The following is a 15,123-nucleotide window of genomic DNA, read 5'->3' as shown; positions in this document are numbered from 1 at the left end:
CTGACCCCGCAATGCACTCTGACCCTCACTGACCCTGCAATGCACTCTGACCCTCACTGACCCCGCAGCACACTGTGACCCTCACTGACCCCGCAGCACACTCTGACCCTCACTGACCCCGCAGCGCACTCTGACCCTCACTGACCCCACAGCGCACTCTGACCCTCACTGACCCCGCAGTGCACTCTGACCCTCACTGACCCCACAGCGCACTCTGACCCTCACTGACCCCACTGCGCACTCTGACCCTCACTGACCCCACTGCGCACTCTGACCCTCACTGACCCCACAGCACACTCTGACCCTCACTGACCCCACAGCGCACTCTGACCCTCACTGACCCCGCAGCACACTCTGACCCTCACTGACCCCATGGCACACTCTGACCCTTACTGACCCCGCAGCACACTCTGACCCTCACTGACCCCACAGCGCACTGTGACCCTCACTGACCCCGCAGCGCACTCTGACCCTTACTGACCCCGCAGCTCACTCTGACCCTCACTGACCCCACAGCGCAATCTGACCCTTACTGACCCCGCAGCTCACTCTGACCCTTACTGACCCCGCAGCTCACTCTGACCCTCACTGACCCCGCAGCTCACTCTGACCCTCACTGACCCCGCAGCACACTGTGACCCTCACTGACCCCACTGCGCACTCTGACCCTCACTGACCCCACAGCGCACTGTGACCCTCACTGACCCCACAGCACACTCTGACCCTCACTGACCCTCAAACACACTGACCCTTACTGACCCCACATCACACTGTGACCCTCACTGACCCCGCAGCTCACTCTGACCCTTACTGACCCCACAGCACACTCTGACCCTCACTGACCCCATGGCACACTCTGACCCTTACTGACCCCGCAGCACACTCTGACCCTCACTGACCCCATGGCACACTCTGACCCTCACTGACCCCATGGCACACTCTGACCCTCACTGACCCCGCAGCTCACTCTGACCCTCACTGACCCCACATCACACTCTGACCCTCACTGACCCCGCAGCACACTCTGACCCTCACTGACCCTCAAACACACTGACCCTCACTGACCCTCAAACACACTGACCCTCACTGACCCCACAGCGCACTCTGACCCTCACTGACCCCGCAGCGCACTCTGACCCTCACTGACCCCATGGCACACTCTGACCCTCACTGACCCCGCAGCTCACTCTGACCCTCACTGACCCCACATCACACTCTGACCCTCACTGACCCCACAGCGCACTCTGATCCTTACTGACCCCACAGCGCACTCTGACCCTCACTGACCCCGCAGCACACTCTGACCCTCACTGACCCTGCAATGCACTCTGACCCTCACTGACCCCACAGCACACCTGACCCTCACTGACCCCATGCCACACTGTGACCCTCACTGACCCCGCAGCACACTCTGACCCTCACTGACCCTGCAACGCACTCTGACCCTCACTGACCCCGCAGCGCACTCTGACCCTCACTGACCCCGCAGCACACTCTGACCCTCACTGACCCCGCAGCACACTGTGACCCTCACTGACCTCACATCACACTCTGACCCTCACTGACCCCACAGCACACTGTGACCCTCACTGACCCTCAAACACACTGACCCTCACTGACCCCGCAGCTCACTCTGACCCTCACTGACCCCATGGCACACTCTGACCCTTACTGACCCCGCAGCTCACTCTGACCCTTACTGACCCCACAGCGCACTCTGACCCTTACTGACCCCACAGCGCAATCTGACCCTTACTGACCCCACAGCGCACTCTGACCCTTACTGACCCCACAGCGCAATCTGACCCTTACTGACCCCACAGCGCACTCTGACCCTCACTGACCCAGCAGCACATTGTGACCCTCACTGATCCCACAGCGCACTCTGACCCTTACTGACCCCAAATCACACTCTGACCCTTACTGACCCCACAGCGCAATCTGACCCTTACTGACCCCACAGCACACTCTGACCCTCACTGACCCAGCAGCACACTCTGACCCTCACTGACCCCATGGCACACTCTGACCCTCACTGACCCAGCAGCACACTCTGACCCTCACTGACCCCATGGCACACTCTGACCCTCACTGACCCCATGGTACACTCTGACCCTCACTGACCCCATGGCACACTCTGACCCTTACTGACCTCACAGCGCACTCTGACCCTTACTGACCCCACAGCGCAATCTGACCCTTACTGACCCCACAGCTCACTCTGACCCTCACTGACCCCGCAGCGCACTCTGACCCTCACTGACCCCGCAGCTCACTCTGACCCTCACTGACCCCGCAGCTCACTCTGACCCTTACTGACCCCACAGCACACTCTGACCCTCACTGACCCCATGGCACACTCTGACCCTTACTGACCCCGCAGCTCACTCTTACCCTTACTGACCCCACAGCACACTCTGACCCTTACTGACCCCACAGCGCACTCTGACCCTTACTGACCCCACAGCGCAATCTGACCCTTACTGACCCCACAGAGCACTCTGACCCTTACTGACCCCACAGCGCACTCTGACCCTCACTGACCCCGCAGCACACTCTGACCCTCACTGACCCCACAGCGCAATCTGACCCTTACTGACCCCATGGCACACTCTGACCCTCACTGACCCCATGGTACACTCTGACCCTTACTGACCCCACAGCGCAATCTGACCCTCACTGACCCCGCAGCACACTCTGACCCTCACTGACCCCACAGCGCACTCTGACCCTTACTGACCCCACATCACACTCTGACCCTTACTGACCCCATAGCACACTGTGACCCTTACTGACCCCACAGCGCACTCTGACCCTCACTGACCCCGCAGCACACTCTGACCCTTACTGACCCCACAGCGCAATCTGACCCTTACTGACCCCGCAGCACACTGTGACCCTCACTGACCCCACATCACACTCTGACCCTTACTGACCCCACATCACACTCTGACCCTTACTGACCCCACAGCGCAATCTGACCCTTACTGACCCCGCAGCACACTCTGACCCTCACTGACCCCACAGCGCACTCTGACCCTTACTGACCCCACATCACACTCTGACCCTTACTGACCCCACAGCGCAATCTGACCCTTACTGACCCCACAGCACACTCTGACCCTCACTGACCCCATGGCACACTCTGACCCTCACTGACCCCATGGTACACTCTGACCCTCACTGACCCCATGGCACACTCTGACCCTTACTGACCCCACAGCGCACTCTGACCCTTACTGACCCCACAGCGCAATCTGACCCTTACTGACCCCACAGCTCACTCTGACCCTCACTGACCCCGCAGCGCACTCTGACCCTCACTGACCCCGCAGCTCACTCTGACCCTCACTGACCCCGCAGCTCACTCTGACCCTTACTGACCCCACAGCACACTCTGACCCTCACTGACCCCATGGCACACTCTGACCCTTACTGACCCCACAGCTCACTCTTACCCTTACTGACCCCACAGCACACTCTGACCCTTACTGACCCCACAGCTCACTCTGACCCTCACTGACCCCGCAGCACACTCTGACCCTCACTGACCCCGAGCTCACTCTGACCCTTACTGACCCCAAAGCGCAATCTGCCCCTTACTGACCCCGCAGCACCCTCTGACTCTCACTGACCCCACATCACACTCTGACCCTCACTGACCCCACAGCGCACTCTGACCCTCACTGACCCCACAGGCAACTCTGACCCTTACTGACCCCAAATCACACTCTGACCCTCACTGACCCCACAGCGCACTCTGACCCTCACTGACCCCATGGTACACTCTGACCCTCACTGACCCCATGGCACACTGTGACCCTTACTGACCCCACAGCATACTGTGACCCTCACTGACCCCACGGCCCACTCTGACGCCCACTGACCCCACAGTGCACTCTGACCCTTACTGACCCCATGGCACACTGACCCTCCAGCACACTGTGACACTGACCCCACAGCGCACTCTGACCCTCACTGACCCCACAGAGCACTCTGACCCTTACTGACCCCACAGCACACTCTGACCCTCCAGCACACTCTGACCCTCACTGACCCTATAGTGCTCTCTGACCCTCACTGACTGAATTCCCTCTGTGCTCTCCGACCCTCAGACTGACCCCCCACGCACTCTGACCCTCACTGAGTGACCCTCCGGTGCACCCTGACCCTCACTGACTGACCCCTCAATGCTCTCTGACCCTCGGACTGACCCCTCAATGCTCTCTGACCCTCAGACTGACCCCTCAATGCTCTCTAACCCTCGGACTGACCACTCAATGCTCTCTGACCCAGACTGACCCCTCAAATGCTCTCTGACCCTCAGACTGACCCCTCAATGCTCTCTGACCCTCGGACTGACCACTCAATGCTCTCTGACCCTCGGACTGACCCCTCAATGCTCTCTGACCCTCAGACTGACCCCTCAATGCTCTCTGACCCTCAGACTGACCCCTCAATGCTCTCTGACCCTCGGACTGACCACTCAATGCGCTCTGACCGACTGACCCCTCAATGCTCTCTGACCTTCAGACTGACCCCTCAATGCTCTCTGACCCTCGGACTGACCCCGCAGTGCTCTCTGACCCTTGGACTGACCCCTCAATGCTCTCTGACCCTCGGACTGACCACTCAATGCGCTCTGACCCAGACTGACCCCTCAGTGCTCTCTGACCCTTGGACTGACCCCTCAGTGCTCTCTGACCCTCGGACTGACCCCGCAGTGCTCTCTGACCCTCGGACTGACCCCTCAGTGCTCTCTGACCCACGCTGAGCTATTTTCCCGAGAACTGCTCGGGGTAGTTGGGACCGGGGTCTGTGTCGCTGGCTGTGTCTCCATTGCTGTGCAGCTGGGCGGGAACCCTGGCTCAGGGGCTCACTGAACGCCCCCCCCTCTCCCACGCGCCCCCCCCCCCCCCCCCCCCCCCCCCCCGCGTGTCCGACTGCGGGCAGGATATTCCACTGCGGAGGCATCACAGACGATCTCGGTCGCTGAACTCCTTCCTGGCTAACTCGTTCTGATGCGACACTGCCATCTCCTGGTCAACAGTGGGAGGCGTAGCGGCTGCTCCCCACCAATTCCAACCCGCCTTGAAGAGGCTGGGGTAGCCCCCGCGGAAGCCAAGGTTGGGAGTGGGGGAAGACATTGAGGGTGTGTGGGCAATTGGCATGGTAGCACAGTGGGTAGCACTGTTGCTTCACAGCTCCGGGTCCTAGGTTCGATTCCCGGCTGGGTCACTGTCTGTGTGGAGTCTGCACGTTCTCCCACAGTCCAAAGATGTGCAGCTTTCCTCCCACAGTCCAAAGATGTGCAGCTTAGGTGGATTGGCCGTGCTAAATTGTCCCTTAGTGTCCATTGATGTGCAGGTTAGGTGGATTGGCCATGCTAAATTGTCCCTTAGTGTCCAAAGATGGACAGGTTAGGTGGATTGGCCGTGCTAAATTGTCCCTTAGTGTCCAAAGATGTGCAGGTTAGGTGGATTGGCCGTGCTAAATTGCCCCTTAGTGTCCAAAATTGCCCTTAGTGTTGGGTGGGGTTACTGGGTTATGGGGATAGGGTGGAGGTGTTGACCTTGGGTAGGGTGCTCTTTCCAAGAGCCGGTGCAGACTCGATGGGCCGAATGGCCTCCTTCTGCACTGTAAATTCGATGATTCTATGAACAGGCGCCGGAATGTGGCGACGAGGGGATTTTCACAGTGACTTCATTGCAGTGTTAGTGTGAACTTGTGACAATAAAGATTGGTTTGATGCTCCTTCCGCCCACATTATGGACCCTCCGACCTTTCCCACACCGCTTGGCATCCAGCCTCGCGAGGGCAGACCCTCGCTCAGACGGGGCGGGAGGGCAGTGGGGGTGGTGGGGCCTGCGCGGGGCGCTGGACGCGCTGACTGACCCTTTTCCTTCTGACTCTCAGTGGGTCAGACCGCTGTCGCCACTTCATCATCGAGCAGCTGCCCGAGCATCAGTATCGGATCCTGGGCGATCAGCGAAGACACAACAGCATCGCTCAGCTGCTGGACTTCTACAGGAACTCCCCTATCCTACCCTTCGTCGAGTTCCTGACTACGGCCTGCAATAAGGTACGATGATACTGAACCCGTAACAGAGCAGGGCAGAGGCCTGAGTTACAGTCCGCCAGGGTCAACACTGACATACACCAGGGGCTGCGTGTCACTGGGAGCCATTCAGTTAGACTGGGAGGGGGAAGGAAGCCATTGAGGGGCTCTGGGCGTTAAATATACGCCAGTCACAAATAAACCCATCAGAAAATTCAGGGAGTGGGGGAGAATGTGGGACTCGCTCCCACGGGGAGTGGGGGAGAATGTGGGACTCGCTCCCACGGGGAGTGGGGGAGAATGTGGGACTCGCTCCCATGGGGAGTGGGGAGAATGTGGGACTCGCTCCCACAGGGGAGTGGGGGGGAGAATGTGGGACTCACTCCCACGGGGAGTGGGGAGAATGTGGGACTCGCTCCCACAGGGAGTGGGGAGAATGTGGGACTCGCTCCCACGGGGAGTGGGGGAGAATGTGGGACTCGCTCCCACGGGGAGTGGGGAGAATGTGGGACTCGCTCCCACAGGGAGTGGGGGAGAATGTGGGACTCGCTCCCACGGGGAGTGGGGGAGAATGTGGGACTCGCTCCCACAGGGAGTGGGGGAGAATGTGGGACTCTTTCCAACGGGGGAGTGGGGGAGAATGTGGGACTCGCTCCCACGGGGAGTGGGGGAGAATGTGGGACTCGCTCCCACGGGGAGTGGGGGAGAATGTGGGATTCGCTCCTACAGGGAGTGGGGAGAATGTGGGACTTGCTCCCACAGGGAGTGGGGGAGAATGTGGGACTCGCTCCCACAGGGAGTGGGGGAGAATGTGGGACTTGCTCCCACGGGGAGTGGGGGAGAATGTGGGACTCGCTCCCACAGGGAGTAGAGAGAATGTGGGACTCGCTCCCACAGGGAGTGGGGAGAATGTGGGACTCGCTCCCACAGGGAGTGGGGGAGAATGTGGGACTGGCTCCCACAGGGAGTGGGGGAGAATGTGGGACTGGCTCCCACAGGGAGTGGGGCAGAATGTGGGACTGGCTCCCACAGGGAGTGGGGGAGAATGTGGGACTCGCTCCCACGGGGAGTGGGGGGAGAATGTGGGACTCGCTCCCACAGGGAGTGGGGAGAATGTGGGACTCGCTCCCACAGGGTGTGGGGGAGAATGTGGGACTGGCTCCCACGGGGAGTGGGGGAGAATGTGGGTCTCGCTCCCACGGGGAGTGGGGGAGAATGTGGGACTCGCTCCCACGGGGAGTGGGGAGAATGTGGGACTCGCTCCCATGGGGAGTGGGGGAGAATGTGGGACTCGCTCCCACGGGGAGTGGGGAGAATGTGGGACTCGCTCCCACAGGGAGTGGGGAGAATGTGGGACTCGCTCCCACAGGGAGTGGGGAAAATGTGGGACTCGCTCCCACGGGGAGTGGGGGAGAATGTGGGACTCGCTCCCACGGGGAGTGGGGGAGAATGTGGGACTCGCTCCCACGGGGAGTGGGGGAGAATGTGGGACTCGCTCCCACAGGGAGTGGGGGAGAATGTGGGACTGGCTCCCACAGGGAGTGGGGGAGAATGTGGGACTCCCACGGGGAGTGAGGAGAATGTGGGACTCGCTCCCACAGGGAGTGGGGAGAATGTGGGATTCGCTCCTACAGGGAGTGGGGAGAATGTGGGACTTGCTCCCACAGGGAGTGGGGGAGAATGTGGGACTCGCTCCCACAGGGAGTGGGGGAGAATGTGGGACTGTCTCCCACAGGGAGTGGGGGAGAATGTGGGACTGGCTCCCACAGGGAGTGGGGGAGAATGTGGGACTGGCTCCCACAGGGAGTGGGGGAGAATGTGGGACTCGCTCCCACAGGGAGTGGGGAGGATGTGGGACTCGCTCCCACAGGGTGTGGGGGAGAATGTGGGACTGGCTCCCACGGGGAGTGGGGGAGAATGTGGGTCTCGCTCCCACGGGGAGTGGGGGAGAATGTGGGATTCGCTCCCACGGGGAGTGGGGAGAATGTGGGACTCGCTCCCACGGGGAGTGGGGAGAATGTGGACTCGCTCCCACTGGGAGTGGGGGAGAATGTGGGACTTGCTCCCACAGGGAGTGGGGGAGAATGTGGGACTTGCTCCCACAGGGAGTGGGGAAGAATGTGGGACTCGCTCCCACGGGGAGTGGGGGAGAATGTGGGACTCGCTCCCACAGGGAGTGGGGAGGATGTGGGACTCGCTCCCACGGGGAGTGGGGAGAATGTGGGACTCGCTCCCACGGGGAGTGGGGAGAATGTGGGACTCGCTCCCACTGGGAGTGGGGGAGAATGTGGGACTTGCTCCCACAGGGAGTGGGGGAGAATGTGGGACTTGCTCCCACAGGGAGTGGGGAAGAATGTGGGACTCGCTCCCACGGGGAGTGGGGGAGAATGTGGGACTCGCTCCCACAGGGAGTGGGGGAGAATGTGGGACTTGCTCCCACAGGGTGTGGGGGAGAATGTGGGACTGGCTCCCACGGGGAGTGGGGGAGAATGTGGGATTCGCTCCCATGGGGAGTGGGGAGAATGTGGGCCTCGCTCCCACGGGGAGTGGGGGAGAATGTGGGATTCGCTCCCACGGGGAGTGGGGAGAATGTGGGACTCGCTCCCACGGGGAGTGGGGGAGAATGTGGGACTCGCTCCCACGGGGAGTGCTCGAGGAGAATAGCAGAGATACATCAATGGGCGGGGTGGGGAGCGGGAAGTGTCATGTGGAGCCAGCACGAAGCAGAGGGGCCGAATGGCCTGTCTGTGTGATGTTGACTTGGTGACGTGTGAACTTTAACCTTGTCCCTGTTCCCAGGTCCCTGTTAAACATTACGAGGATATCGACATGATCCGGAGGCGGAAGCTGGGAGCCCGCGAGGCGGGAGGAAGCGTCGCCGTCGGTGACAATCCCAACGTTCCGGAGCATGGCGCAGGATCGATCCCGTTACCGGGAGCGCCGGCCTTTGACCCCAAGGCCACGCACGATGTCCGTCTCTGGGCAATGGAAGGGGCAGCGAAGGTCACACAGGAGGATTCCACCTATCAGGAGGTGATGGTCGAGGGACACAATCCGATGGGCAAAACCCCACCAATCAGGGAGCTGGAATGGTTACACCTGGAAACAGAAAAGGGCCTCCCATTGGGAGTGGGAAACCCTGTCCCATTGACGGGGGGGGGGGGCGGGGGGGGTGCTCACTGTGTGTCACCGAGCATTGCCAATCATTACTGGGATTCACTGTGTGTCACTGGGATTTACTGGGATTCACTGGGTGTCACTGGGATTCACTGGGATTCACTGGGTGTCACTGGGATTCACTGGGTGTCACTGGGATTCACTGGGATTCACTGGGTGTCACTGGGATTCACTGGGTGTCACTGGGATTCACTGGGATTCACTGGGTGTCACTGGGATTCACTGGGTGTCACTGGGATTCACTGGGTGTCACTGGGCGTCACTGGGCGTGACTGGGATTCACTGGGCATCACTGGGATTCACTGGGTGTCACTGGGATTCACTGGGTGTCACTGGGATTTACTGGATGTCACTGGGCGTCACTGGGATTCACTGGGTGTCACTGGGTGTCGCTGGATGCCACTGGGATTCACTGGATGTCACTGGGATTCACTGGGTTTCACTGGGATTCACTGGATGTCACTGATATTCACTGGGTGTCACTGGGATTCACTGGGTGTCACTGGGATTCACTGGGTTTTGCTGGGATTCACTGGGTGTCATTGGGTGTCATTGGGATTCACTGGGTGTCACTGGGTGTTGCTGGGATTCACTGGGTGTCACTGGGCATCACTGGGATTCACTGGGTGTCACTGGGCGGCACTGGGATTCACTGGGTGTCACTGGGCATCACTGGGATTCACTGGGTGTCACTGGGATTCACTGGGTGTCACTGGGCGGCACTGGGATTCACTGGGTATCACTGAGATTCACTGGGATTCACTGGGTGTCACTGGGATTCACTGGGCATCCTGGGATTCACTGGGCGTCACTGAGCATCACTGGGATTCAGTGGGTGTCACTGGAATTCACTGGGCGTCACTGGGATTCACTGGGTGTCACGGATTCACTGGGCATCACTGGGATTCACTGGATGTCACTGGGCATCACTGGGTGCCACTGGGCATCACTGGGATTCACTGTGTGTCACTGGGATTCACTGGGCATCACTGGGTGCCACTGGATTTGACTGCGTGTCACTGGTATTCACTGGGTGTCACTGGAATTCACTCGGATTCAGTAGGTGTCACTGGGCATCACTGGGATTCAGTGGGTGTCACTGGGATTCACTGGGCGTCACTGGGATTCACTGGGTGTCACTGGGATTCACTGGGCGTCACTGGGATTCACTGAATGTCACTGGGCATCACTGGATGTCACAGCATCACTGGGTGCCACTGGGCATCACTGGGATTCACTGGATTTGACTGGGTGTCACTGGGATTGACTGGGTGTCACTGGGTGTCGCTGGATGCCACTGGGATTCACTGGATGTCACTGGGATTCACTGGGCATCACTGGGTGTCACTGGATTTGACTGGGTGTCACTGGGATTGACTGGGTGTCACTGGGTGTCGCTGGATGCCACTGGGATTCACTGGGTGTCACTGGGATACACTGGGTGTCACTGGGCATCACTGGGATTCACTGGGTGTCATTGGGATTCACTGGGTGTCACTGGATGTCGCTGGGATTCACTGGGTGTCACTGGGCATGACTGGGATTCACTGGGTGTCACTGGGCATCACTGGGATTCACTGGGTGTCACTGGGATTCACTGGGTGTCACTGGGCGGCACTGGGATTCACTGGGTATCACTGAGATTCACTGGGATTCACTGGGTATCACTGAGATTCACTGGGATTCACTGGGTGTCACTGGGATTCACTGGGCACCACTGGGATTCACTGGGTGTCACTGGGATTCACTGGGTATCACTGAGATTCACTGGGATTCAGTAGGTGTCACTGGGCATCACTGGGATTCAGTGGATGTCACTGGGTGTCACTGGGATTCACTGGGTGTCACTGAGATTCACTGGGCACCACTGGGATTCATTGGGATTCACTGGGTGCCACTGGGATTCACTGGGTGTCACTGGGATTCACTGGGCACTACTGGGATTCATTGGGATTCACTGGGCATCCTGGGATTCACTGGCCATCACTGGGTGTCTCTGGGATTCACTGGACGTCACTGGGATTCACTGGGCATCACTGGGATTCACTGGATGTCACTGGGCATCACTGGATGTCACGGCATCACTGGGTGCCACTGGGCATCACTGGGATTCACTGTGTGTCACTGGGATTCACTGGGCATCACTGGGTGTCACTGGATTTGACTGGGTGTCACTGGGATTTACTGGGTTTCACTGGTATTCACTGGGTGTCACTGGGATTCACTGGGCGTCACTGGGATTCAGTAGGTGTTACTGGGTGTCACTGGGTGTTACTGGGCGTCACTGGGATTCAGTGGGTGTCACTGGAATTCACTTGGTGTCACTGGGCGTCACTGGGATTCACTGCGTGTCATTGGGATTCACTGGGCATCACTGGGATTCACTGGGTGTCACTGGGATTCACTGGGCGTCACTGGGATTCAGTAGGTGTTACTGGGTGTCACTGGGTGTTACTGGGCGTCACTGGGATTCAGTGGGTGTCACTGGAATTCACTTGGTGTCAGTGGGCGTCACTGGGATTCACTGGGTGTCATTGGGATTTACTGGGCATCACTGGGATTCACTGGATGTCACTAGGCATCACTGGATGTCACTGGGCATCACTGCGTGCCACTGGGCATCACTGGGATTCACTGTGTGTCACTGGGATTGACTGGGATTCACTGGGTGTCACTGGGCATCACTGGGTGTCACTGGGATTGACTGCGTGTCACTGGGATTGACTGGGTGTCACTGGGATTCACTGGGTGTCACTGGGATTCACTGGGATTCAGTAGGTGTCACTGGGCGTCACTGGGCATCACTGGGATTCAGTAGGTGTTACTGGGTGTCACTGGGTGTCACTGAGATTCACTGGGTGTCACTGGGATTCACTGGGATTCAGTAGGTGTCACTGGGCGTCACTGGGCATCACTGGGATTCAGTAGGTGTTACTGGGTGTCACTGGGTGTCACTGAGATTCACTGGGTGTCACTGGGTGTCACTGAGATTCACTGGGTGTCACTGGGATTCACTGGGATTCAGTGGGTATCACTGGGATTCACTGGGTGTCACTGGGATTCACTGGATGTCACTGGGCATCACTGGGTGTCACTGGGTGTTACTGGGATTCACTGGGTGTCACTGGATTCCACTGGGTGTCACTGGTATTGACTGGGTGTCACTGGTATTGACTGGATGTCACTGGGATTCATTGGATGTCACTGGGTGTCACTGGGATTCACTGGATGTCACTGGGTGTCACTGGGATTCACTGGGTGTCACTGGGATTGACTGGGTGTCACTGGGATTGCCTGGGTGTCACTGGGATTGACTGGGTGTCACTGGGATTCACTGGGATTCACTGGGTGTCACTGGACATCCTTGAGTGGCTCGGATGTTCCTGGATGTCTATTAAAGACAGGTGGGGTTTAATTGAAACAACGCTAACGACTCCTCGCACTCCCTGTCTGTAATCCGAGGTGTTTCTGATTTGGTTCCTCCATTGTAAATGGGGCCGTACTTCCCAACCCCTCAGTTTCGGTGCGACACTGCAGCAAACTCAAAGATAGGACGGACTCAGAGGGTTAGTTTGCTTGCACCCTCTCAAAATGCAGGGGGAGGATCGCACGGCACATTCCCCTGCGCACGCGAGCAGTACAGAGACCAACAAAAGGAATAAATACCGGTCGGAATTGCAGGCCGATGGTGCAGCCTATTGGCCAACCTTGGGTTACAAAACGCAGGTGGCCTTTGTATAGCTCCCTTTGAATTTGGCCGCACCTGGAGTATTGGGGGCAGTTTTGGACTCCTTCTCTGAGGAAGGATGTTCTTGCTCTGGAGGCAGCATTGAACTTGATCATCGATCATTGAATTTACAGTGCAGAAGCAGGCCATTCGGCCCATCGAGTCTGCACCGGCTCTTGGAAAGAGCACTGCTACTGAAGCCCACGTATCTACCTGTAGCCCATTAACCCCCACTTAACATTTTTTGGACACTAAGGGACAATTTAGCTTGGCCAATCCACCTAACCTGCACATCTTTGGACACTAAGGGACAATTTAGCACGGCCAATCCACCTAACCTGCCATCTTTGGACACTAAGGGGCAATTTAGCACAGCCAATCCACCTAACCTGCCATCTTTGGACACTAAGGGACAATTTAGCGCGGCCAGTCCACCTAACCTGCACATCTTTGGACACTATGGGACAATTTAGCACGGCCAATCCACTGAACCTGCACATCTTTGGACACTAAGGGACAATTTAGCACGGCCAATTCACCTAACCTGTACATCTTTGGACACTAAGGGACAATTTAGCACGACCAATCCACCTAACCTGCACATCTTTGGACTGTGGGAGGAAACCGGAGCACCCGGAGGAAACCCACGCACACACAGGGAGGACGTGCAGACTCCGCACAGACAGTGAAAGCAGAGGGGCTGAATGGCCTGTCTGTGTGATGTTGACTTGGTGACGTGTGAACTTTAACCTTGTCCCTGTTCCCAGGTCCCTGATAAACATTACGAGGATATCGACAGGATCCGGAGGCGGAAGCTGGGAGCCCGCGAGGCGGGAGGAAGGGTCGCCGTCAGTGACGATCCCAAAGTTCCGGAGGATGGGGCAGGATGGATCCCGTTACCGGGAGTGCCGGCCTTTGCCCCCGAGGTCATGCACAATGTCCGACTCTGGGCAATGGAAGGGGCAGCGAAGGTCACGCAGGAGGATTCCACCTATCAGGAGGTGATGGTCGAGGGACACAATCCGATGAGTCAATCGGGGGGGGGGGGGGGGGGGGGGGTGGGGGCTGGGGAGGGGGGGGGAGGAACAGTTACCCCTGTCACTGGGAGTCACTGGGAGTCACTGGGAGTCATCAGAACATAAGAACTAGGAGTAGGAGTCGGCCATCTGGCCCCTCGAGCCTGCTCCGCCATTCAATGAGATCATGGCTGATCTTTTGTGGACTCAGCTCCACTTCCCGGCCCGAACACCATAACCCTTAATCCCTTTATTCTTCAAAAAACTATCTATCTTTACCTTAAAAACATGTAATGAAGGAGCCTCAACTGCTTCACTGGGCAAGGAATTCCATAGATTCACGACCCTTTGGGTGAAGAAGTTCCTCCTAAACTCAGTCCTAAATCTACTTCCCTTATTTTGAGGCTATGCCCCCTAGTTCTGCTGTCACCCGCCAGTGGAAACAACCTGCCCGCATCGATCCTATCTATTCCCTTCATAATTTTAAATGTTTCTATAAGATCCCCCCTCATCCTTCTAAATTCCAACGAGTACAGTCCCAGTCTACTCAACCTCTCCTCATAATCCAACCCCTTCAGCTCTGGGATTAACCTAGTGAATCTCCTCTGCACACCCTCCAGCGCCAGTACGTCCTTTCTCAGGTAAGGAGACCAAAACTGAACACAATACTCCAGGTGTGGCCTCACTAACACCTTATACAATTGCAACATAACCTCCCTAGTCTTAAACCCCATCCCTCTAGCAATGAAGGACAAAATTCCATTTGCCTTCTTAATCACCTGTTGCACTTGTAAACCACCTTTTTGCGACTCATGCAGTAGGAGAGTCACTGAGCGTCACTTAGATTCACTGTGGGTCTCTCTGTGTGTTTCTGGGAGTCAGCAACAGTCATTGAGTGACACTGGATGTCTTTAAGCCTCACTGGCTATCACTGGCTGTCATTGAGTAGCTGGAATGTCACTGGGAGTCCCTGAATTACACTGGACTGAGGATGGAAGACATTGAGGGGCTCTGTGCGTTAAATATCTGACGGTCACCCAATAAATCCATTCGGGAATTCAGGAGGAACGTCTTTACCCAGAGAGAGGGGGGAGAAAGTGGGACTGACTCCCACAGGGAGTGGGGGAGAATGTGGGACTCGCTCC

At 57.8% G+C, this 15,123-nt stretch overlaps 1 protein-coding gene across 1 annotated transcript in view; it reads left to right on the top strand.

Moving 5' to 3' along the window:
* Positions 1 to 15,123, top strand: part of LOC119958719 — a 60,406-nt gene that overhangs the window by 23,066 nt on the left and 22,217 nt on the right. The window contains exons 4-6 of the mRNA XM_038787296.1: positions 5,917 to 6,082; positions 8,858 to 9,091; positions 13,730 to 13,963. Coding sequence (XP_038643224.1) covers positions 5,917 to 6,082; positions 8,858 to 9,091; positions 13,730 to 13,963 — 634 coding nt within the window. The remainder of the gene's footprint in view (positions 1 to 5,916; positions 6,083 to 8,857; positions 9,092 to 13,729; positions 13,964 to 15,123) is intronic.

This window comes from Scyliorhinus canicula, chromosome 30 (genome assembly GCF_902713615.1).
Source record: "Scyliorhinus canicula chromosome 30, sScyCan1.1, whole genome shotgun sequence".
In the NCBI taxonomy this organism is placed as follows: domain Eukaryota; kingdom Metazoa; phylum Chordata; class Chondrichthyes; order Carcharhiniformes; family Scyliorhinidae; genus Scyliorhinus; species Scyliorhinus canicula.
The sequence above is the reverse complement of the archived record's forward strand: the minus strand, read 5'-3'. Positions and strand labels throughout refer to the sequence as shown.